General features: G+C 41.9%; 2 protein-coding genes across 2 annotated transcripts; both read left to right on the plus strand.

Moving 5' to 3' along the window:
* The first annotated feature begins 1,772 nt into the window (after positions 1-1,772).
* Positions 1,773-4,353, plus strand: LOC116509024 (zinc finger protein 420-like). Its single transcript, XM_032217902.1, has 2 exons — positions 1,773-1,843; positions 2,032-4,353. The coding sequence occupies exon 2, from the start codon at positions 2,194-2,196 to the stop codon at positions 3,943-3,945; it is 1,752 nt and encodes a 583-aa protein (XP_032073793.1). The 5' UTR covers positions 1,773-1,843; positions 2,032-2,193; the 3' UTR covers positions 3,946-4,353.
* A 6,276-nt stretch (positions 4,354-10,629) lies between these two features.
* On the plus strand, positions 10,630-21,268 carry LOC116509472 (zinc finger protein 850-like). The gene is made up of 4 exons (XM_032218622.1): positions 10,630-10,706; positions 10,891-12,906; positions 14,434-14,513; positions 18,916-21,268. Exons 2-4 carry the CDS (start codon positions 11,053-11,055, stop codon positions 20,744-20,746), a joined length of 3,765 nt encoding a protein of 1,254 aa, XP_032074513.1. The 5' UTR covers positions 10,630-10,706; positions 10,891-11,052; the 3' UTR covers positions 20,747-21,268.
* Positions 21,269-23,711: the final 2,443 nt, after the last annotated feature.

Here is a 23,711-nt window from a genome sequence, read left to right on the forward strand (position 1 = left end):
TACATCCTTACACACCTTCAATTTGTGATTCTGTCTTTAAATCTCAATAGTTTCCCATTGTAAGTATATTTCATATTCCCTCTCCATTTTTCCATATCTTGGATTAGATTACCTTTAATTGTCTATAAATGGCAATCCTTACTGTTCAATGTTCTTTACAATTCCATTAATCTACTATATAGAATAACAAGCGGTACACATCCCAGTTTATTCATCATGTTAAAGGTTCAGATTCACTTAACAACCTTGTTATTAATAATTGCAGTGATTCACTGAACAACAGTGGCAGGAAATGTCATAAAGCTGGGCAGAACTAACATAAAACAGAATTTTTGTGGTTGTAAGTTGAGAACTTACTGTATTTAAAGACAAACTTCAGACTGAAGGAAATAAAATTTAAAAAAGTATTGCGGTCATTCACAAGCACAGGTTCAAACAAAATAAGAAGAAAGCCACAGGTGGTGGTCAAAAAAGTCAAGATGGCGATCCCAGCAGTGTAGCACCTGTGGAGCAGAAATATGTGGTTTATGTGTTCAATCCATGCTTCCTTTTTCTATCTATCTACCTTTCATCTATCTTTATATCATCTATTTATCTACCTACCTACCTACCTATCATCTACTTACCTACCTATCATTTATCTGTATAATTTATCTATAATCTATCTATCATCCATCCATCTACCTAACTACCTATCTATTTATCTATCCAGGTAGTCCTTGACTTATATCACAGTTGGGACCAGAAATTCTATTGCTAAGCAATGAAGTTAAGTGAGTCACCCCAATTTCACCACCTTTCTTTGTTAACCCAAAGGTGCTTTTTTCAAGCGGCAACTGGACTTTGTTTTTTCTTTGAATATATATTTCCCTTCTACAGCTCTGACTGTAGACTGCCTACCTATCCATCTATTTATCATATACCTATCATCTATCTTTATATCATCTATCTTTATATCTTCTATCTATCTATCTATATCTATCTATCTATCTATCTATCTATCCATCCATAAATCCATCCATCCATCATCTACCTATCTATGTTTATATCATTATTTATTTATCTACTTACCTACCTACCAAACATCTATTTATCTATCATCTATCTATCATCTAACTATATCTATCATCTACTTAGCTACCTACCTATCATCTATCTGTATAATCTATCTACAATCCATTCATCCATCCATCCATTCATCTACCTACCTACCTATTTATCTATCCAGGTAGTCCTTGACTTATATCACAGTTGGGACCAGAAATTCTATTGCTAAGCAATGGAGTTAAGTGAGTCACCCCAATTTCTCAACCTTTCTTTGCTAACCCAAAGGTGCTTTTTTCAAGAGGCAACGGGACATTATGTTTTTTCTTTGAATATATATTTCCCTTCTCATCCAAGAAGCTTCTACAGCTCTGACTGGATGGCGGGATGGGAATGGAAGGATTTATACATTCCCCACCCTCCAGTCAGAGCTGAAGACGCTTCTTGGGCGAGAAGGGAGAGGATATTCAAAGAAAAAGCCGAAAGTCCAGTTGTCTCTTGTGAAAAAGAAAAAAGCAACTTTGGGACAACCATGACCTGGATGACCGAGAGTCTCCCTAGACATCTTTATTTGTTAAGCAAATCTTTGCCGTTTCTAAATGACTCACTCGGCGGTTAAGCGAATCCAGCTCCCCCATGGACTTTGCTTGGGGGATCACGTGACTCAGGGACGTTGCAGCCCTCATGAATAATGCATGAGGGTTGCCAAGCGCCCGGATTTCAATGACGTCACCGGGAGGGTATCGGCACGCGTAAGTGCGGGGACTGGACGGAGGGTCTGGCCTGGCGGACGCCCGAGGCAGGTAGGGCGCAGGGGACGCTTTAAGACACCCGGGCGGGGGAGGAGGGAGGGGGGCTGCCTGCCTGAAAGACCCGTGAGAGGCGGCGGCTTCGGCCTTCTTCCCCGGGCGGGCTTGGGTCTCCTCTCGGGGGGAAAAGGGACGAAGCCCTGACGCGTCTCTCTTACCTCCCCCTTCGCCCCTTCAGGAGGACGGACGAGCCCGGCGGAGGAAGAAAGCGCCGGCCGAGAGGAGAGGAGCGGCCTCGCGGAGCAGCCCTGCCCACCTCAGGCGCGACCTCCGCGGGAGGAGGAGGCGGGAAGAAAATCCCGCCCGCTCGGGGGCTGCGGAAGAGCCGCCCGCAAACGGGATGAGCCGGAGCCGAAGGCAGATACCTGGAGGGAGAAGCCGGGAGAAGGAGGGAAAGGCGGAAACAAGCGGAGCCGCTGAGACGCTTCCGGAGTGCGGAGAGTCCTTCAACACAGACGGAAAACGCGGGAATCCCCGAGGAAGAAGAACCCGCCAGGGAGAAAAGAAACACCAATGCACAGAATGTGAAAAATCCTTTAAAACAAATCAGCAGCTTCAAAACCATCTGAGGACCCACTCAGGAGAAAAACCATATCAGTGCCAGGAATGTGGAAAGAGCTTCAGTGTGAGGGGAAATCTTTGTAGACATCAAATAATTCACACCGGAGAAAAACCATATCAATGTCTGGAATGTGGAAAGAGCTTCAATCTGAGGAGAACACTTGATAATCATCAAAGAATTCACACAGGAGAAAAACCTTATCAATGTGTGGAATGTGGAAAGAGCTTCCGTCACAAGAGTGGTCTTTATATACATCAAAGAATCCACTCAGGAGAAAAATCTTACAGATGCCTGGAATGTGAAAAGTGCTTCAATGTGAGGGGAAATTTTTATAATCATCAAAGAATTCACACGGGAGAAAAACCCTACAAATGCATGGAGTGTGGAAAGAGCTTTACTCAGGGGGGACACCTCCGTCAACATCAAAGAATTCACACGGGAGAAAAACCCTACAAATGCCTGGAGTGTGCAAAGAGCTTTGCTCAGGATGGACACCTCCGTCAACATCAAAAAATTCACACCGGAGAAAAACCTTATAAATGTCTGGAATGTGAAAAGAGCTTCAATCAGATGGACAGTCTTTATAGACATCAAAGAACCCACTCAGGAGAAAAATCTTACAAATGCCTAGAGTGTGGAAAGAGCTTCAATATGAGTGGAAATTTTTATAATCATCAAAGAATTCACACTGGAGTAAAACCTTACAAATGTCTGGAGTGTGGAAAGAGCTTTACTCATGGTGGATCCCTCCATCAACATCAAAGAATTCATATAGGAGAAAAACCTTACAAGTGCCTGGAGTGTGGAAAGAGTTTTACTCAGGGGACACACCTCTGTAAACATCAAAGAATTCACATAGGAGAAAAACCTTACAAATGCCTGGAGTGTGGAAAGTGCTTTACTCAGGATGGACATCTCCGTGAACATCAAAGAATTCACACAGGAGAAAAACCATATAAATGTCTAGAATGTGGAAAAAACTTTACTCTGAGTGGATACCTCCGTCAACATGAAAGAATTCACACCGGAGAAAAACCATATAAATGCCAAGGTTGTGGAAAGAGCTTCAGTCAGATGGGCAGTTTTTATGCACATCAAAGAATCCACTCAGTAGAAAAACTCTACAAATGCCTGGAGTGTGGAAAGAGTTTCAATGTGAGGGGAAGTCTTTATAGACATCAAAGAATTCACACAGGAGAAAAACCCTTCAAATGCCTGGTGTGCGGAAAGAGCTTCAATGTGAAGGGAAATTTTAATAACCATCAAAGAATTCATACTGGAGAAAAACCCTACAGATGCCTGGTGTGTGGAAAGACCTTTACTCAGCTTGGAAACCTCCATCATCATCAAATAATTCACACTGGAGAAAAACCCTACAAATGCCTGGAATGTGGAAGGAGCTTTACTCGGGATGGACACCTCCGTCAACATCAAAGAATTCACACAAGAGAAAAACCATATAAATGTCTTGAGTGTGGAAACAGCTTCCCTAACAGGAGAAATCTTTATAAACATCAAAGAAACCATTAGAATAGTTAAGAAACTTAAATATTTGGGAATATACTGAACAAAAAAAGCGATAGTAAAATGGAAAATTTTACAAGAATCTAAAGAAAATGGAGGGTTTGGACTACCAGATTGGTTCTTAGATTACCAAGAATGAGTGATAACATGTCTAAAAGTATACATAACCATCTCAAATTGTATGTGTCAACATGAGCAAGAACTGTATCATCAACTCAAATATTCCAGGGTATAGAAACTTCTGAAACATTTTAGTGTTCTTTCCATAACTAGTCAGTAATCACATTTAACATTGGTTCAGTTTTACTATTCTTTTACGGTTGTTAAATAAAAGGGAGATTTTACTTTCTCCTTTATTCTTTTGGTGTCAGGGTTCCAAATAACATCCAAAATTAAATCAGAGTCCAAGACAAAGTATTACTCAAAAGTTCCAATTTATTAAGAGAGTCATGCTGGGATGTCTGGGAAAACCCGAATCTGAAGCTTCTTCCATTTTCCCCCCAAGTTAAAGTTCATGATCTTGCCCCCACAGTTAACACAAAGCACTGTTCCAAGTCACTGTGAATCTGGTAGCAACTACCTTGGCTTGACTTATTTTTAAAAAATTATTTAGAATTCCTTTTCCTCATGACTGGTGAGACCACGCCTCCCCTGCCTCTAGTGACCGCACATCCCTGCCTAAATATCTGATAACAGAAAAGAATTTTTGCAGGTTCTTGGACTTCCTTAAATTCTGGAAAATATAGAACACTTTTGAGGGAAGTGCATTCCAAGGACGGAAGCAATTCGACCCCAGAAGATAATACCAGAGGATTTCAGAACAGTGCTAGAATTAAAAATGGCAGTTTGTAGGGGTTTCTTTCCTTGGATGCAGGAAGACTTGAAGCCATGGTGGTGATTATGATTTTTTTTGTAAAGTTTTTTATTTTTCATTTTCATAACATATAATTACATGTATACTATTACATAGCCAACATTGTGTTTTTTTGTTAAATGTTTACATCAATTCATCATACCATCAACTCCCCATAAGAAAAAGAAAAATGAAAAAACAGTTATTGGCTTTTCTGCTCTCCATAAACTATATTTGTGCCTTCACTTTCTTCTCCCTCTCTCATTCCCCTCCCTACCTCCTTTCTCCTCTCTGTCCTCCTTCCCTTCTCTACTTCCCCTTCCTCTCTCCTATTCCTCTCTCCCCTTTCCACTCATTTCTTTCCTTCTCTTCCCCCCTCCTACCCTCTCTCCTATCCCTCTTTCCTTCCCTTACCTCTCTCCTTTTCTTCCCACTCTTCATCTAATTTGCTTGGTGGATTTCAACTTCTGAGCAAGCACCATTTTATGTTGATGGTATTTATAGTTCCTTGTCAATATACATATTTAATTTTAAACATATATTCTCCTCCTTTTTTAAAAAGAAAAATAGAACAAAAACGTATACATACATAGTCATAGTACTTTTAAACACCCCAACCCCCCGCCGCCTAATTTTAGTCGAGATGTAGACCTGGTTACAATTCCCAGCTATTCTCATCATTATATAATTATACATCCTTACACGCCCCCAATTTGTGATTCTGCCTTTAATTCTCAATAGTTGTCGTTTCCAGTTAATTTGCCACTCAGTTTAATTGTCATGTATAAAAGTGAATGGCAAACCTCTGCTTTACAACTTCCTGTCAGTTTCATATTTTTCCACATTCCATATATTTTGACATTTGTTTAGTTGTCTTTCCATTGTTAGATTCAACCAGTTAGCAACTCCATTTTATTGTCATGTTTTTCACAACCGCCCACATCAGTATCAATATCACATTTATCCATATTCCATATATTTCAATCTTTGCTTAATTATCTTTCCATTATTACATTCAATCAATTAGCAACTCCATTTTATTGTCATATTTAGAAATAAAACTCTTATCTTAGTTTTATATTCTCTCACATAAAAATTTCTGGTTGCCTGATTTTTTCCTAGTAAGTCTCTTGTCCCACTTCTCTGCTCCTGCCCTCTCCCTTCTCTTTTCTTTGGCACATCCACTCTCCCCAACTTTCCCCAGGTCACCACCAAAAGGATGTTTTTTATTTCTCTTTTTTGGGGCAAAACCTCCCCTTTCAATTTCCCTTATGTCACTAAGAGCCTCAACCTCTTTTGTCTGCCTTTTGTTTCCCTCTGTTTCTACTCCTTCATTATCTTGCCCCCCTTCTTCTTTGAATTCTTCTTTAGATATCTGCTTCTGTGGGTTCAGAATTCTATTTAGTTTTGATTTTAATTATTTATGCATATTTTTATAATTTCACGTAGTTCTTCAAATTCCCACTTTCCATGATGTCCAGTTCCAATGTTAGAATTAGCTATACAGTTATTTCAGAGTTCTGGTCCACCTTAAGTTTGCCCACTTTGAATGCTGTAAGGGAGAACGATTGGAGTGACTGCTTCCCGGCTGGGTATGAACTGGGGAAATTTCTTCCAGCAATTTTTTGGGAAAAAACAGGCGGAATGTTCACATTTAATGTTGTTAGCACTAATTGTTTCTGGAGAACTCCTTATCCCAAGAGCCAACGGCAACCTCTATCTAAAATATATTATACTGGCCACTGTGAACTACAAAAGAAGACATGTCTTCCTCATTTAATGATGCTAACTAGAAACAGAAATTCCATTGCTAAGCAAGGCTATGCGAGCTGTGAGCGCCTCCACCTGTATACTGGACCCGTGTCCCTCCTGGCTGGTTGCCAACAGCAGTGAGGTGACACGAGGCTGGATCCAGGCGGTTGTTACCACCTCTCTTCGGGAGGGACACCTCCCCACCGCGCTGAAGGCGGCGGTGGTGAGACCCCTCCTGAAGAAACCGTCCTTGGATCCAGCAATTCTTAACAACTACCGTCCAGTCTCCAACCTCCCCTTTGTGGGGAAGGTTGTTGAGAAGGTGGTGGCCTTCCAGCTTCAGCGTACCTTGGAGGAAGCTAACTATCTTGACCCCTTCCAGTCTGGCTTCAGGCCCGGTTACAGCACAGAAACCGCTTTGGTCGCATTGACCGATGATCTCTGGAGAGCCAGAGATGGAGGCCATGCGTCCATCCTGGTTCTCCTTGACCTCTCAGCGGCTTTCGATACCATCGACCATGGTATCCTTCTGCGACGACTGCGGGAGGTGGGAGTGGGAGGCACTGTTCTGCAGTGGTTCTCCTCCTACCTCTCGGACAGGTCGCAGTCGGTGTTGGTGGGGGGGCAGAGATCGTCCCCGAGGCCCCTTACTTGTGGGGTGCCGCAGGGTTCGGTCTTATCCCCCCTACTATTTAACATATACATGAAACCGCTGGGCGAGATCATTCGGAGGCACGGGATAAAATACCACCAATATGCGGACAATACACAGTTGTATCTGTCCGCCCCGTGCCAACTCAATGAAGCGGTGGAAGTGATGAACCGGGGCCTTGAGGCTGTTAAAGACTGGATGAGAGCTAACAAACTGGTGCTCAACCCGGAAAAGACCGAGTGGCTGTTGTGTTTTCCTCCCAAAAATTTGGTTAATGTTCCATCAATCAGGCTGGGGGGACAAAATTTATACCCCTCAGACAGGGTCCGCAACTTGGGAGTCCTCCTGGACCCACAGCTGAGTTTCGACCATCATTTGTCAGCTGTGACCAGGGGGGCATTTGCTCAGGTTCGCCTGATGCGCCAGTTGCGGCCCTACCTGAACCGGGAGGCTCTCACAACAGTCACTCGAGCCCTTGTGACCTCTAGGCTGGAATACTGCAACGTGCTCTACATGGGGCTGCCCTTGAAGAGCACCCGGAGACTTCAGCTAGTCCAGAATGCGGCCGCGCGAGTGATTGTGGGCGCACCACGGTTCGCCCACATAACACCGATCCTCCGTGAGCTGCGCTGGCTACCTGTTGATCTCCGGGTGCACTTCAAGGTTCTACTTACCACTCATAAAGCGCTCCATGGTAGTGGATCTGGCTATTTGAGAGACCGCCTTCTGCCAATTACCTCCCTGTGTCCCATCAGATCGCACAGGGTAGGCCTCCTCCGAATCCCATCCGCCAGTCAGTGCCGACTGGCGACTACTCGGAGGAGAGCCTTCTCAGTTGTAGCTCCGACGCTATGGAACAATCTCCCCGTGGAGATTCGCACCCTCACCACCGCCCAGGCCTTCCGCACAGCCCTCAAGAACTGGCTAGCCCGTCAGGCCTGGGGATGAAAAATCTGAGTTTGTCCCCTCCCGAATGATGAATGAATGTTGTGCTCTATTTTTAATATTATGTATTGTCTTATGTCTTTTGTCTTTGTACCCCCTTTCCCGTGTTTTGTAAGCCGCCCTGAGTCCCCTCAGGGAAAAGGGCGGCCTATAAATTATAATAAACATTCCAAACATTCCAAACATTCCAATTCTCTCAGAAGTTGAAAACCATGTGACTATGCCACTTAGTGTTGCCAATTATGGCAGTCCCAGTTCCTGTTGTTAAGTGAGGACTTTATATACAGAGGGTGGAGGGGAGGGGGAATTCATAATCTTTTTTTTCTAACCTGGTGTCCTTAACCAATATAAACCAAAAAACCTGCCTTAACCACTGGCCAAAATCCCTGTATTTTGACAGCAAAGTAGATTTTTGATTCCAACGAAGGGTAAATCTGTCTGAAACAATATAGGGTTTCCTGCCTAGGCAGGTGGTTGGACTAGAAGACCTCCAAAGTCCCTTCAAACTTTGCTATAGCATTGTATTGTATTGTAAATCAGAAGAATCTAGGGGTGAAATCTTTGTAGATAGTGGCAATAAAATACTAAATGATGAATAAATGGCATTATAATTATCCTTTGCAGCAAAAAGAGTGAGGGAAAAGGAGAGAAAGGGAGGAGAGAATGCAATTTGAAGCTTTGATGGAACCCTCTTCAGCCACAGCGCAAGTATGATAGGGAAGTCCTTGAGGTAGAACAATTCATTTAGCTACCATTTGACATTAAAAGGGCATTGAAAAAATGGACGTGTCCGTTTTTCACAGTTACGGCCATTGGAGCATCCCCGTGGTCATATTCAGATGCTTGGCAATTGATTCATATTTATGACAGTTACAATGTCCTGGTGTCATGTGATCCCCTTTTGCGACCTTTTCACAAGCAAAGTCAATGGGAAAGTCAGATTCTCTCAACAACCGTGTTATTAACAACTGCAGTGATTCACTGAACAACAATGGCAGGAAATGTCATAAACTGGGGAAAAACTCACTTAAAAACTATCTTCTTTAGCAACAGAACTTTTGTGGTTGTAAGTTGAGAATTACCTGTATTTAAAGACAAACTTCAGACTGAAGGAAATAAAATTAAAAAAAGGATTGCCGTCATTCACAAGCACAGGTTCAAACAAAATAAGAAGAAAGCCACAGTTGGTGGTCAAAAAAGTCAAGATGGCGATCACAGCAGTGTAACACCTGTGGAACAATATGTGGTTTATGTGTTCAATTCATGCTTCCTTTTTTCTATCTATCTATCTATCTATCTACCTATCATCTATCTTTATATCATCTATCTACCTATCTACCAACCAATCTACCTATCATCTATAAATCATCTATCTACCTACCTACCTACCTATTTATCTATCATCTATCATCTAACTCAGTGTTTTTCAACCACTGTTCCACGGCACACTAGTGTGCCATGACATAGTGTAACCTGTGCCGTGAGAAAAACACCCGCTGGGTGTTTTTGCCTCGGGACATCTCTGTGTCCCGAAAGTTGCTTTCGGGACACAGGGATGCCTCTATTAAGTCCCTGCAGCCCCACGTTTACTTTAAAAACGTGGGGACCACCGGGAGGTAGCGCACGCAGGGACGTCACTGACGTCCCATGCGTGCGCCCATAGCAACAATCGCGGAGGACCGGAGCAGCGAGGACAACGCGCGCTGTCAAGTTGGTAAGTGTTACCAGCGGCGCGTCTCCTTTGGTGTTCCGAGCACCGAACATTTTCTAATGGTGGTGTGCCTCGTGATTTTTTTCATGAAAAAAGTGTGCCTTTGCACAAAAAAGGTTGAAAAACACTGATCTAACTATATATCATCTATCATCTACTTACCTATCTATCTATCTGAATCATCTATCTATATCTATCATCCATCCACCTACCTACCTACCTATTTAACTATCCAGGTAGTCCATGACATGACATAGTTGGGACCAGAAATTCTACTGCTAAGCAATGGAGTTAAGTGAGTCACCCCAATTTTTCAACCTTTCTTTGCTAACCCAAAGGTGCTTTTTTCAAGAGGCAACTGGACATTATGTTTTTTCTTTGAATATATATTTCCCTTCTCATCCAAGAAGCTTCTACAGCTCTGACTGGATGGCGGGATGGGAATGGAAAGATTTATACATTCTCCACCCTCCAGTCAGAGCTGAAGACGCTTCTTGGGTGAGAAGGGAGAGGATATTCAAAGAAAAACCAGAAAGTCCAGTTGTCTCTTGTGAAAAAGAAAAAAGGACGTTTGGGACAACCATGACCTGGATGACCGAGAGTCTCCATAGACATCTCTATTTGTTAAGGAAATCTTTGCCGTTTCTAAATGACTCACTGGGCGGTTAAGCGAATCCAGCTTCCCCCATGGACTTTGCTTGGGGGATTACGTGACTCAGGGACGTTGCAGCCCTCATGAATAATGCATGCCGGTTGCCAAGGGCCCGGATTTCAATGACGTCACCAGGAGGGTATCGGCACGCGTAAGTGCGGGGACTGGACGGAGGGTCTGTCCTGGCGGACGCCCGAGGCAGGTAGGGCGCGGGGGACGCTTTAAGACTCCCGGGCGGGGGAGGAGGGAGGGGGGCTGCCTGCCTGAAAGACCCGTGAGAGGCGGCGGCTTCGGCCTTCCTCCCCGGGCGGGCTTGGGTCTCCTCTCGGGGGGAAAAGGGACGAAGCCCTGACGCGCCTCTCTTACCTCCCCCTTCGCCCCTTCAGGAGGACGGACGAGCCCGGCGGAGGAAGAAAGCGCCGGCCGAGAGGAGAGGAGCGGCCTCGCGGAGCAGCCCTGCCCACCTCAGGCGCGGCTTCCGCGGTAGGAGGAGGCGGGAAGAAACTCCCGGCCGCTCCGGGGCTGCTAAAAAGCCGCCCCTAAACGGGATGAGCCGGAGCCGAAGGGAGATGCGCGGAAGGAGAAGCCGGGAAAAGGAGCGAAAGGCGGAAACAAGGGGAGCCGCCGAGACCCTCCCTGAGTGCGGAGAGTCCTTCAGCACAGACGGAAAACGCGGGAATCCCCGAGGAAGAAGAACCCGCCAGGGAGAAAAGAAACACCAATGCACAGAATGTGAAAGATCCTTCAAAACAAATCAGAAGCTTCAAGACCATCTGAGGACCCACTCAGGAGAAAAACCATATCAGTGCCAGGAATGTGGAAGGAGCTTCAGTGTGAGGGGAAATCTTTTTAGACATCAAATAATTCACACCGGAGAAAAACCATATCAATGTCTGGAATGTGGAAGGAGCTTCAATCAGAGGAGAACACTTGATAATCATCAAAGAATTCACACAGGAGAAAAACCTTATCATTGTGTGGAATGTGGAAAGAGCTTCAATGTGAGTGGAAATTTTTATAATCATCAAAGAATTCACACTGGAGTAAAACCTTACAAATGTCTGGAGTGTGGAAAGAGCTTTACTCATGGTGGATCCCTCAATCAACATCAAAGAATTCACACTGGAGAAAAACCTTACAAATGCCTGGAGTGTGAAAAGAGTTTTACTCAGGGGTCACACCTCAGTAAACATCAAAGAATTCACATAGAAGAAAAACCCTACAAATGCCTGGACTGTGGAAAGTGCTTTACTCAGGGTGGACATCTCCGTGAACATCAAATAATTCACACAGGAGAAAAACCATATAAATGTCTAGAATGTGGAAAAAGCTTTACTCAGGGTAGATACCTCCATCAACATCAAAGAATTCACACAGGAGGAAAATCCTACAAATGCTTGGAGTGTGGAAGGAGCTTCAATCGGAAGCAATCGGGAAGTTTTTATAGACATCAAAGAATCCACACTGGAGAAAAACCTTATCAATGTGTAGAATGTGGAAAGAACTTTGGTCAAAAAAGCAGTCTTTATATACATCAAAGAATCCACTCAGGTGAAAAACCTTACAGATGCCTGGAATGTGGAAAGAGCTTCAGTGTGAGGGGAAGTTTTGATAATCATCAAAGAATTCACACTGGAGAAAAACCTTACAAATGCATGGAGTGTGGAAAGAGCTTTACTCAGAGTGGAACCCTCCGTCAACATCAAAGAATTCACACAGGAGAAAAACCCTACAAATGCTTGGAGTGTGGAAGGAGCTTCAATCTGAAGAAAATTCTTGATAATCATCAAAAAATTCATAGTGGAGAAAAACCGTATCAATGTCTGGAGTGTGGAAAGAGCTTCAATATGAGAGGAAATCTTTATAGACATCAAAGAATTCACACTGAAAAAAAACTCTACAAATGCCTGCAATGTGGAAAGAGCTTTGCTCATGGTGATACCCTCCATCAACATCAAAGAATTCACACAGAAGAAAAACTCTACAAATGCATGGAGTGTGGAAAGAGCTTTACTCAGGATGCAGACCTCCGTCAACATGAAAGAATTCATACCAGAGTAAAACCCTACAAATGTCTGGAGTGTGGAAAAAGCTTCAGTGCGAGGGGAAATCTTTACAGACATCAAAGAATACACTCAGGAGAAAAACCCTTCAAATGCCTGGAGTGCGGAAAGAGCTTCAATGTGAAGGGAAATTTTAATAATCATCAAAGAATTCATACTGGAGAAAAACCCTACAGATGCCTGGTGTGTGGAAAGACCTTTACTCAGCTTGGAAACCTCCATCATCATCAAAGAATTCATACTGGAGAAAAACCCTACAAATGCCTAGAGTGTGGAAGGAGCTTTACTCAGGATGGACACCTCCGTCAACATCAAAGAATTCACACGAGAAAAACCATATAAATGTCTCAAGTGTGGAAAGGGCTTCCCTAACAGGAGAAATCTTTATAGACATCAAAGAAACCTTTCAAATAGTTAAGAATGTTAAATATTTGAGAATATAGTTAACGGCAAGATAAGCAGTGATAAAAGAAGACAAGTATATAAAACTATTTAAGCAAATAAAATTAAATTTGGAGAAATGAAAAAATTTACATCAATGTTGGGAAGGATTTCTACGGTAAAAATGAATATCCTACCAAAATTGCTTTTCCTGTTCCAAATAGCACCTCTACAAATTGGAAAGAAATTCTTTGATGATTTGAATAAATTGATTTTGAAATTTATTTGGCAAGGAAACAAGCGAGAATAAGTTGGAAAATTTTAAAAGAATCTAAAGAAAATGGATGGTTTGGCCTACCAGATTGATTCCTATATTATCAAGAATGAATGATAACATGTCTAGAAGTATAGATAACCATCTCAAATTGTATGTGTCAACATGAGCAAGGACTTTATCATCAGCTCAAATATTCCAGGGTATAGAAACTTCTGAAACATTTTAGTCTTCTTTCCATAACTAGTCAGTAAATAGTAACCACAATTAACATTGGTTCAGTTTTACTATGCTTTTATGGTTGTTAAATAATAAAGTTCCAATTTATTAAGAGAGTCATGCTGGCATATCTGGGAGAACCCGAATCTGAAGCTTCTTCTGTTTTCCCCTCCAAGTTAAAGTTCATGATCTTGCCTCCACACCCACAAGTCTATCACAAGGTCCAATCTTCCACTGCCATGCTGGCAGTTCCACCCATCCAGTTCCAGTCACGTGTAAAAGTGTAGAGACATAGGATGTCCTTGGATTCTAGAAAGGAATTTTATTTTGGGAACATAACATTCTACTCCTTAGTATCCCCCCTCACAATTCCCCACTAATGAAACACCATAGTAGAATAGAAAATTATTGTGGCAGGCCAAAGAGCCAAAAGGAACATGGCTGCAAGCCAGACATATGGTTTGTTTAGCAGTTTTGCTGCTCTGTATTATTTCATAGTTTAATTTGAATTATATTATAAATTGTTAAATGTTTTGCCTGATCACATTTTTCTTATAAATGAGTCCATACAGTGGTGAGATTCAATATTTTTTACTACCGGTTCTGTGGGTATGGCAGGGGAAGGATACTGCAAATTCTCAATTCCTCTCGGGCCAGCCACAGGTAGTATTTGCTGGTTCTTTGAACTACTCAAAATGTCCACTACCAGTTTTCCAGAACCTGTTGAATGTCACCCCTGAGTCCACATCTTGCAAATAGTACTAGGGATATGAGAGCAACAGTATTCAATTGTACATTCTTCTATAATCATACCAAATTTAATTCAATGGTGCTGTAGTTAAATATATTACTTAGCAAGATGGACCAGAGTCGGTCTTTCCCTTTCAGTAGTAGAGTTTCATGCTGAAGCCAACCTGCAACAGCAACAGCCCCTTTATCTTCTTTCCCTGGCTCAGTGAATATACTCCAAGTATGCGCTATTTGAATCTCAGCCTTTCCATATGGGCTGGAACATATCTCTTCCCAACACGGGTGTTGAGCAGCAAGCAGAGAAAGCCAGATATATGCCAGGGTATCCAAAGTTGCTTCATTTCAGTTATCTTCTCAATGCCCAATGTAGCCCCCCTCTCCAAAGTAGTTTTGTGATCCAGCTTTTGAGACCTTAATAAGTTTTGCCAGTTACTCTTTTTAATGCAATAGGAGGAGGGAGGTTTGAACACATGAGAAAAGATAATCTTACTACCTTTAAATTGAATCCTCAACTTAAAAACTTGGACAGGTGAATAAGTTAGCCAACCAGATATTTTCCTTTTCCACATCACTTTGACCATGCATTTTGCAAAGGCAGCTAGTTTGGTGAAGGAGTGTATACATTCGAAGTAACACTAAAATAACACTTAATTTTGACATATATAGGACATATATTCCTCCTTTTTTATCACTCTGCTTTTTTAAAAAAAAAAAAAACCCAGCCTATTTTTGGCTCTAGATGTAGACCTGGTTACAATTCCCAGATATTTTCATCATTATATTTATATAATTATACATCCTTACACACCCTCAATTTGTGATTCTGTCTTTAAATCTCAATAGTTTCCCATTGTAAGTATATTTCATGTTCCCTCTCCATTTTTCTATATCTTGGATTAGATTACCCTTAACTGTCTATAAATGGCAATCCTTACTGTTCAATGTTCTTTACAATTCTGTTAATCTTCTATATAGACTAACAAGCGATACACATCCCAGTTTATTCATCATGTTAAAGGTTCTATATAGATCAATGTTTCATATATTTTAACCCATGCTTAATTGTCCTTTTATTATCATATTCATTCAATTAGCAACTCAGTTTAATTATCATGTAAAAAAGTGAATCACAAACCTCTGCTTACAATCTCCCCATATCAGTTTCATATTTGTCCATATTCAATGTATTTTGACCTTTATTTAATTATCTGCAAAGACAGCTGGTTTGGTGAAGGAGAATATTACATTCAATAACACTGAAAGAGATACTGATTTTTTATGGAGAAAGCCATAGCCAGGAAAAAGGAGGCAGTAGAATAAAGTGGTTTTTTCTCCCAAGTACTGTGATCAACATCTAGAACAGTGTCTATTTTTCAAGTCCAGTTTTCAAAAACTAGAGTGGAAAATGGAAAGCATATAAAAAAGAGACAAAATGATGAGTGTGGTGGGTTGATAGCCACCTCTCTAAACAGTATTTTTCAAACTCAGCAACTCTTAAGATGCTTGGCGTTCAACTCCCGCAATTCCGAAATCAGCATGACTCACTGGGGAATTTTGAGAATGGAAGTCCACACATCTTAAGGGTTGGTGAGTTTGAAAACACTGCTCTAATAGGAGGGAGGTTTGAGGCTTTTTACCACAGAAAAAAGGAAAAAGGGAGATGCATGAAGGATTATACAATTATCCTCCAAAATCAATGGTGGGTTTCAAACGTTTTTTAGAAACTCTTCTGTAGGTGTGGCCTGCTTTGTGGGAATGGCTTGCAAGCCATGTGACTGAGTGGGAGTGGCTTGGCAGTCATGTGACTTGGTGGGCGTGGTCAACTTCTGAAATGTGGTGAAACTCACTTAACAACACTCTTGCTTAGCAACCAAAATGTTGGCTCAGAAACTCTGGCATTTGAAGCATGCAAGTCTTAAAGCTGTCAAGTTACAAGACCCTTGCACCCCTAACCCTTTAGAAAAAAAACCTAGAGGTGTTCAAACTTGACAGCTTTAAGAATTGTGGACTTCAACTCCCAGAATTCCTCCTCCAGTCATGTTGGCTCAGGAACTCTGGCATTGAAGTGTGCAAGTCTTAAAGCTGTCAAGTTACAAGACCCTTGCACCCCTAACCCTTTAGAAAAAAACCCAGGAATGTTGAAACTTGAGAGCTTTAAGATTTTAGATAATACTCTTAGAGGCGGGCGGGGTGATTGGTGAACCAGCTAATCAGCGAGCCGCAGGCGGAGCAAGCATGGTGCGGTGGGGAGGGAGCTCGAACCGGTTCTAAATGGCATGGTAGATTTGTGGAACCTCTTCACATTCAATGTTGTTAGCACTAACTGTTTCTGGAGATCTCCTTATCCCAAGAGCCAACGGCAACCTCTATCTAAAATATATTATACTGGCCACTGTGAATTACAACAGAATACATGTCTTCCTCATTTAATGATGCTAACTAGAAACAGAAATTCCATTGCTAAGCAATTCTCTCAGAAGTTGAAAACCATGTGACTATGCCACTTAGTGTTGCCAATTATGGCAGTCCCAGTTCTTGTTGTTAAGTGAGGACTGTGTGGGCTATTAACAAAGGACCTTATGTGACCATAACTTCTTATTTCCTGCTGTCCTCCCCATTGGCTGTGCTTGTTGGAAGCCTGACAGGAAAGGTTGTGAATCACAATTCCATGACAATGGGATGCTGCAAGGGTCAGAAGTGTCAGTTGGTTGTTGAGTGCCTGAAACAGAAACGTGACTGCCTCAGACTTTCTGCTGGCTTCCCCATTGATTTTACTTTTTGGAAGCCAACAGAAAAAGCTGAAAATTATGATCACGTGACAACTTGAAACTGACAGAAGTGTGGGCCGATCACTGAGCTTCTGAAACACAATTATGTTGTAGGTAGTTGCAATAAAAAACTAAATGATGAATAAATGGCATTATAATTATCCTTTGCAGCAAAGAGTGAGCGAACCACTTTGTTGGCCGTCCTCTTCAGCCATAGAGCAAGTATGATACAGGTAGTCCTTGAGTTACAACAATTCATTTAGTGACCATTTGACGTTAAAAGGGCATCAAAAAAAGGGATGTGTCCGTTTTTCAGTTATGGCCATCGCAGCATCCCCCTGGCCATATGATCAAAATTCAGATGCTTGGCAATTGATTCATATTTATGACAGTTGCAATGTCCTGGTGTCATGTGATCCCCTTTTGCGACCTTTTGACAAGCAAAGTCAATGGGAAGGTCAGATTGACTTAACAACTTTGTTATTAAAAACTGCAGTGATTCACTGAACAACAGTGGCAGGAAATGTCATAAACTGGGGAAAAACTCACTTAAAAACAGAATTTTTGTGGTTGTAAGTTGAGAACTTCCTGTATTTAAAGACAAACTTCAGACTGAAGGAAATAAAATTTAAAAAAGTATTGCAGTCATTCATAAGCACAGGTTCAAGCAAAATCAGAAGAAAATCACAGGTGGTGGTCAAAAAAGTCAAGATGGCAATCTCAGCAGTGTAACACCTATGGAGCAGAAATATGTGGTTTATGTGTGCAATCTATGCTTCCTCTTTCTTTCTTTCTTTCTTTCTTTCTTTCTTTCTACCTACCTACCTACCTACCTACCTACCTACCTACCTATCTACCTTTCATCTATCTTTATATCATCTATTTATCTACCTACCTACCTACCTATCATCTACTTACCTACCTATCATCTATCTGTATAATTTATCTATAATCTATCTATCTATCATCCATCCATCTACCTAACTACCTACCTATTTATCTATCCAGGTAGTCCTTGACTTATATCACAGTTAGGACCAGAAATTCTATTGCTAAGCAATGGAGTTAAGTGAGTCACCCCAATTTCACCACCTTTCTTTGTTAACCCAAAGATGCTTTTTTCAAGAGGCAACTGGACATTATGCTTTTTCTTTGAATATATATTTCCCTTCTCATCCAAGAAGCTTCTACAGCTCTGACTGGATGGCGGGATGGGAATGGAAGGATTTATACATTCCCCACCCTCCAGTCAGAGCTGAAGACGCTTCTTGGGCGAGAAGGGAGAGGATATTCAAAGAAAAACCAGAAAGTCCAGTTGTCTCTTGTGAAAAAGAAAAAAGCACCTTTGGGACAACCATGACCTGGATGACCGAGAGTCTCCATAAACATCTCTATTTTTTAAGCAAATCTTTGCCGTTTCTAAATAACTCACTGGGCGGTTAAGCGAATCCAGCTTCCCCCATGGACTTTGCTTGGGGGATCACGTGACTCAGGGACGTTGCAGCCCTCATGAATAATGCATGCCGGTTGCCAAGCGCCCGGATTTCAATGACGTCACCAGGAGGATATCGGGACGCGTAAGTGCGGGGACTGGACGGAGGGCCTGGCCTGGCGGACGCCCGAGGCAGGTAGGGCGGGGGGGACGCTTTAAGACTCCCGGGCGGGGGCGGAGGGAGGGGGGCTGCCTGCCTGAAAGACCCGTGAGAGGCGGCGGCTTCGGCCTTCCTCCCCGGGCGGGCTTGGGTCTCCTCTCGGGGGAGAAAGGGACGAAGCCCTGACGCGCCTCTCTTCCTCCCCCTTCGCCCCTTCAGGAGGACGGACGAGCCCGGCGGAGGAAGAAAGCGCCGGCCGAGAGAAGAGGAGCGGCTTCCGCGGGAGGCGGTGGCGGGAAGAAACTCCCGGCCGCTCCGGGGCTGCGGAAGAGCCACCCGCAAACGGGATGAGCCGGAGCTGAAGGGAGATGCCAGGAGGGAGAAGCCGGGAGAAGGAGGGAAAGGCGGGAATTAGCGGAGCCGCTGAGACGCTCCCGGAGTGCGGAGAGTCCTTCAGCACAGAAGGAAAACGCGGGAATCCCCGAGGAAGAAGAACCCGCCAGGGAGAAAAGAAACACCAATGCACAGAATGTGAAAAATCCTTCAAAACAAATCTGAAGCTTCAAGACCATCTGAGGACCCACTCAGGAGAAAAACCATATCAGTGCCAGGAATGTGGAAAGAGCTTCAGTGTGAGGCGAAACCTTTGTAGACATCAAATAATTCACACTGGAGAAAAACCATATCAGTGTCTGGAATGTGGAAAGAGCTTCAATCTGAAGGGAATTCTTGATAATCATCAAAGAATTCACACTGGAGTAAAACCCTACAAATGTCTGGAGTGTGGAAAAAGCTTCAGTGTGAGGGGAAATCTTTATAGACATCAAAGAATTCACACACGAGAAAAACCTTACCAACGTGGGGAATGTGGAAAGAACAAGAGTTGTCTTTATATACATCAAAGAATCCACTCAGCAGAAAAATCTTACAAATGTCTGGAGTGTGGAAAGAGTTTCAATGTGAAGGGAAATTTTTATAGACATCAAAGAATCCATACTGGAGAAAAACCTTATCAATGTGTGGAATGTGGAAAGAACTTTGGTCAAAAAAGCAGTCTTTATATACATCAAAGAATCCACTCAGGTGAAAAATCTTACAGATGCCTGGAATGTGGGAAGAGCTTCAGTGTGAGGGGAAGTTTTGATAATCATCAAAGAATTCATACTGGAGAAAAACCTTACAAATGCATGGAGTGTGGAAAGAGCTTTACTCAGAGTGGAACCCTCCGTCAACATCAAAGAATTCACACAGGAGAAAAACCCTACAAATGCTTGGAGTGTGGAAGGAGCTTCAATCTGAAGAAAATTCTTGATAATCATCAAAGAATTCACACTGGAGAAAAACCGTATCAATGTCTGGAGTGTGGAAAGAGCTTCAGTATGAGGGGAAATCTTTATAGACATCAAAGAATTCACACTGAAAAAAAACTCTACAAATGCCTGCAATGTGGAAAGAGCTTTGCTCAGGGTGATACCCTCCATCAACATCAAAGAATTCACACAGAAGAAAAACCCTACAAATGCATGGAGTGTGGAAAGAGCTTTACTCAGGGTGGCCACCTCCATCAACATCAAAGAATTCACACAGGAGAAAAACCCTACAAATGCATGGAGTGTGGAAAGAGCTTTACTCAGGGGGGACATCTTCGTCAACATCAAAGAATTCACACAGGAGAAAAACTCTACAAATGTCTGGAGTGTGGAAAGAGCTTCAATATGAAGAGTTTTAATAAACATCAAAGAATTCACACTGGAGAAAAATCCTACAGATGCTTGGCGTGTGGAAAGATGTTTGCTCGAATTGGACTCCTCCGTCTCCATCAAAGAAGTCACACTGGAGAAAAACCATATCAATGTCTGGATTGTGGAAAGAGCTTCAGTGTGCGGGGAAATTTTTTTCGACATCAAAGAATTCACACTGGAGAAAAACCATATCAATGTCTGGAGTGTGGTAAGAGCTTCAGTGTGAGAGGGAGTCTTTATAGACATCAAAGAATTCACACTGGAGAAAAATCCTACAAATGTCTGGAATGTGGAAAGAACTTTGCTCGGGATGGACACCTCTGTCAACATCAAAGAATTCCCAACAAAAAAAAAACCTCGAGTGTGGAAAGAGCTTCACTAACAGGAGAAATCTTTATAAACATCAAAGAAACCATTCAAATAGTTAAGAAAGTTAAATATTTGGGAATATAGTTAACAGCAAGATATGCAGTGATAAATGAAGAGAAGTATATAAAATTACTTAAGCAAATTAAATTAGATTTTGAAAAATGGAAAATCTACATCAGTACTTTGCGGAATTGCTACAGTAAAAAGAATATCCTACCAAAATTACTTTTCCTGTTCCAAACAGCACCTATAAAATTGAAATCAAAGGATCAGGCATGATTCACTTGGATTCAACCTCTTACAGAGAAGAAAAATTAGAAATGTATGGAGTGGGGAAAATCCTTCAGAACAAATCGAAATCTCCAAAATTATGTAAGAATCTACATGGGAAAGGAACCTTGTAAATGGAGAGAGCATGGCTAACATGTTTCAGTAACCAGCAAAATCAGTTCAGCTCTGAATGAAATTGTATAAGGTTTCTCAAGGTAAACGTCTGAAACATTTTGCTATTGTTTTTATAACTAGTCAGTAAAAAGTAACCACAGTCCACATTGGTTCAGTTTTACTATTGTTTAGTATGGTTAAATAAAGGAACATTTTACTATCTCCTGTATTCTTGTGGTTTGTTTACCAGTTTTGCTGTTCTGTATTACCTCGTAGTTTAATTTGAATTATATTATAAATTATTGCTTTGCATTATCACACTTTTTTCTTATAAATGACTCCACATCTTGCAAATTGTGCAAGGAATATGAGAGCAGCAGTTCAATTCAGTCAATCAATGGTGCTGTAGTTTAATATATTACTTAGCAAGGTGGGCCAGAGTCGGTCTTTCCCTTTCAGTAGTAGAGGTTCATTCTGAAGCCAACCTGCAAGAGCAACAGCCCCTTTATCTTCTTTTCCTGGCTCTCTATATATACCCCAAGTATGAACTAGTTGCATCCCAGCCTTTCCTTCTTGGCTGGAACATATATCTCCCAACACAAGTGATGGGCAGCAAGCAGAGAAAGCCAGATGTATGCCACAGTATCCAAACTTGCTTCCTTTCAGGTATCTTCTCAGTGCCCTATGTAACCCCTCTCTCCAAAGTAGCTTTTTGATCCAGCTTTAGAGACCTTGCTAAGTTTTGCCAGTTGCTCTTTTTAGTGCAATAGAAGGGGGAAGGCTTGAACACATGACAAAAGATAATCTTACCACCTGTAAATTGAATCCTCAACTTAAAAACTAGGACAGGGGAATGTTAGCCTACCAAATGTTTTCCTTTTCCACATCACTTTGACCATGCATTTTGTAATGACAGTTGGTTTGGTGAAGGAGAGTATTACATTCCAAATAATACAGAAAGAGATACTGAATTTTTATGGAGAAAGCCATAGCCAGGAAAAAGGAGTCAGTACAAAAAAAAATGGACCAAAATGTTTTCAGAAAGAATACAACAGCTTTATTTGCAATTGCCTGGAGCAAAATTAGAAACAAATATATTCCCATCTCCCAAAATCTAGAAGGAGAATCTGCTAAATCTGTGAACTGCAGTGGTGCATGACCAGTTGTGTATTGCATAATCACCAGTGTATGTTGTGAAAAAAATAAATTCCCTACTTGAGATGTTCCCAAAATAAACTGAAAATAAATGCAACAGGGGCATGGGTTTTTTCTCCCAATTATTGTGATCACCCTCTAGAATAGTGTCTACTTTTTCAAGTCCCAGATTTCAAAAACTAGAGGGGAAAATGGAAAGCATATAAAAAAGGAGGGACAAAATGATAACTGTGGTGGGTTGATAGCCACTTCACTTCCTCCCTATTAGAGCAGTGTCTTTCAAACTCAGCAACTTTTAAGATGTTTGGACTTCAACTCCCAGAATTCCCCAATCAGCATGACTCGCTGAGGAATTTTGAGAATGGAAGTCCATACATATTAAGAGTTGCTGAGTTTGAAAGACAATGCTCTAATAGGAGGGAAGTTTGAGGCGTTTTTCCACAGAAAAAAGGGAAAAATAGGGTTGAAGGGTTATACAATTATCCCCCCAAATCCACATTTAAACTGCTGGTTTAGAAGAAAGGGATATTTTAAATGGAACATCTGCAAGATTGTTACAGTTGATCAAAATCCCTATGTGGATTGTAGGCAATTTAGCTGAGGAGTCTTTGGAATTTGAAGATTTAGCTACAGACAACTGATCTCTACGTATAAGTGGTTTTTCTGTGAATTCTCTTTTTCACTAATCCTAAATATCTGGTAACAAAAAAGAATTTTTTGCAGGTTCTTGTCCTTCCTTAAATGTTGGAAAATATTTTAGGAAAATTTGTTTTGGAAAGAGCAAGCGTTATGTTCATATTCAAGGTTGTTAGCACCAACTGTCTCTGGAGATTTCCTTATCCCAAGAGCCAACGGTAACCTCTATCTAAAATATATTATACTGGCCACTGTGAACTGCAACAGAATACATATCTTCCTCATTTAATGATGCTAACTAGGAACAGAAAATCCATTGTTAAGCAACTCACTCAGAAGTTGAAAGCCATGTGACTATGCCACTTAGTGTTGCCAATTATGGCAGTCCCAGTTCCTGTTGTTAGATAAGGACTGTGTGGGTTATTAACAAAGGACCTTATGTGACCATAATTTCCAATTTCCTGCTGTCCTCCCCATTGACTTTGCTTGTTGGAAGCCTGACAGGAAAGGTTGTGAATCACGATCCCATGACAATGGGATGCTGCAATGGTCAGAAGTGTGAGCTGATTGCTGAGTGCCTGAAACACAAATGTGACTGCCTCAGACTTCCTGCTGGCTTCCCCATTGATTTTGCATGTTGGAAGCCAACAGGGAAACCTCAAAATTATGATCACATGACAACTGACAGTCAGAAGTGTGGGCCGATCACTGAGCTTCTGAAACACAATTATGTGGCTGCAGAGGAAATTCAATGGCCAGAACTTCGATGGTCAGTCATAAGTACCACTCCTTCAGTGCCATTGTCACTGAATGAGTGGTCATGAAGCAAGGATTACCTGTATAGCATAGCACCACTTAATTTCCTGAAGCATCT

The sequence above is a fragment of the Thamnophis elegans genome, chromosome 5, assembly GCF_009769535.1.
Source record: "Thamnophis elegans isolate rThaEle1 chromosome 5, rThaEle1.pri, whole genome shotgun sequence".
Classification (NCBI taxonomy): Eukaryota; Metazoa; Chordata; class Lepidosauria; order Squamata; family Colubridae; genus Thamnophis; species Thamnophis elegans.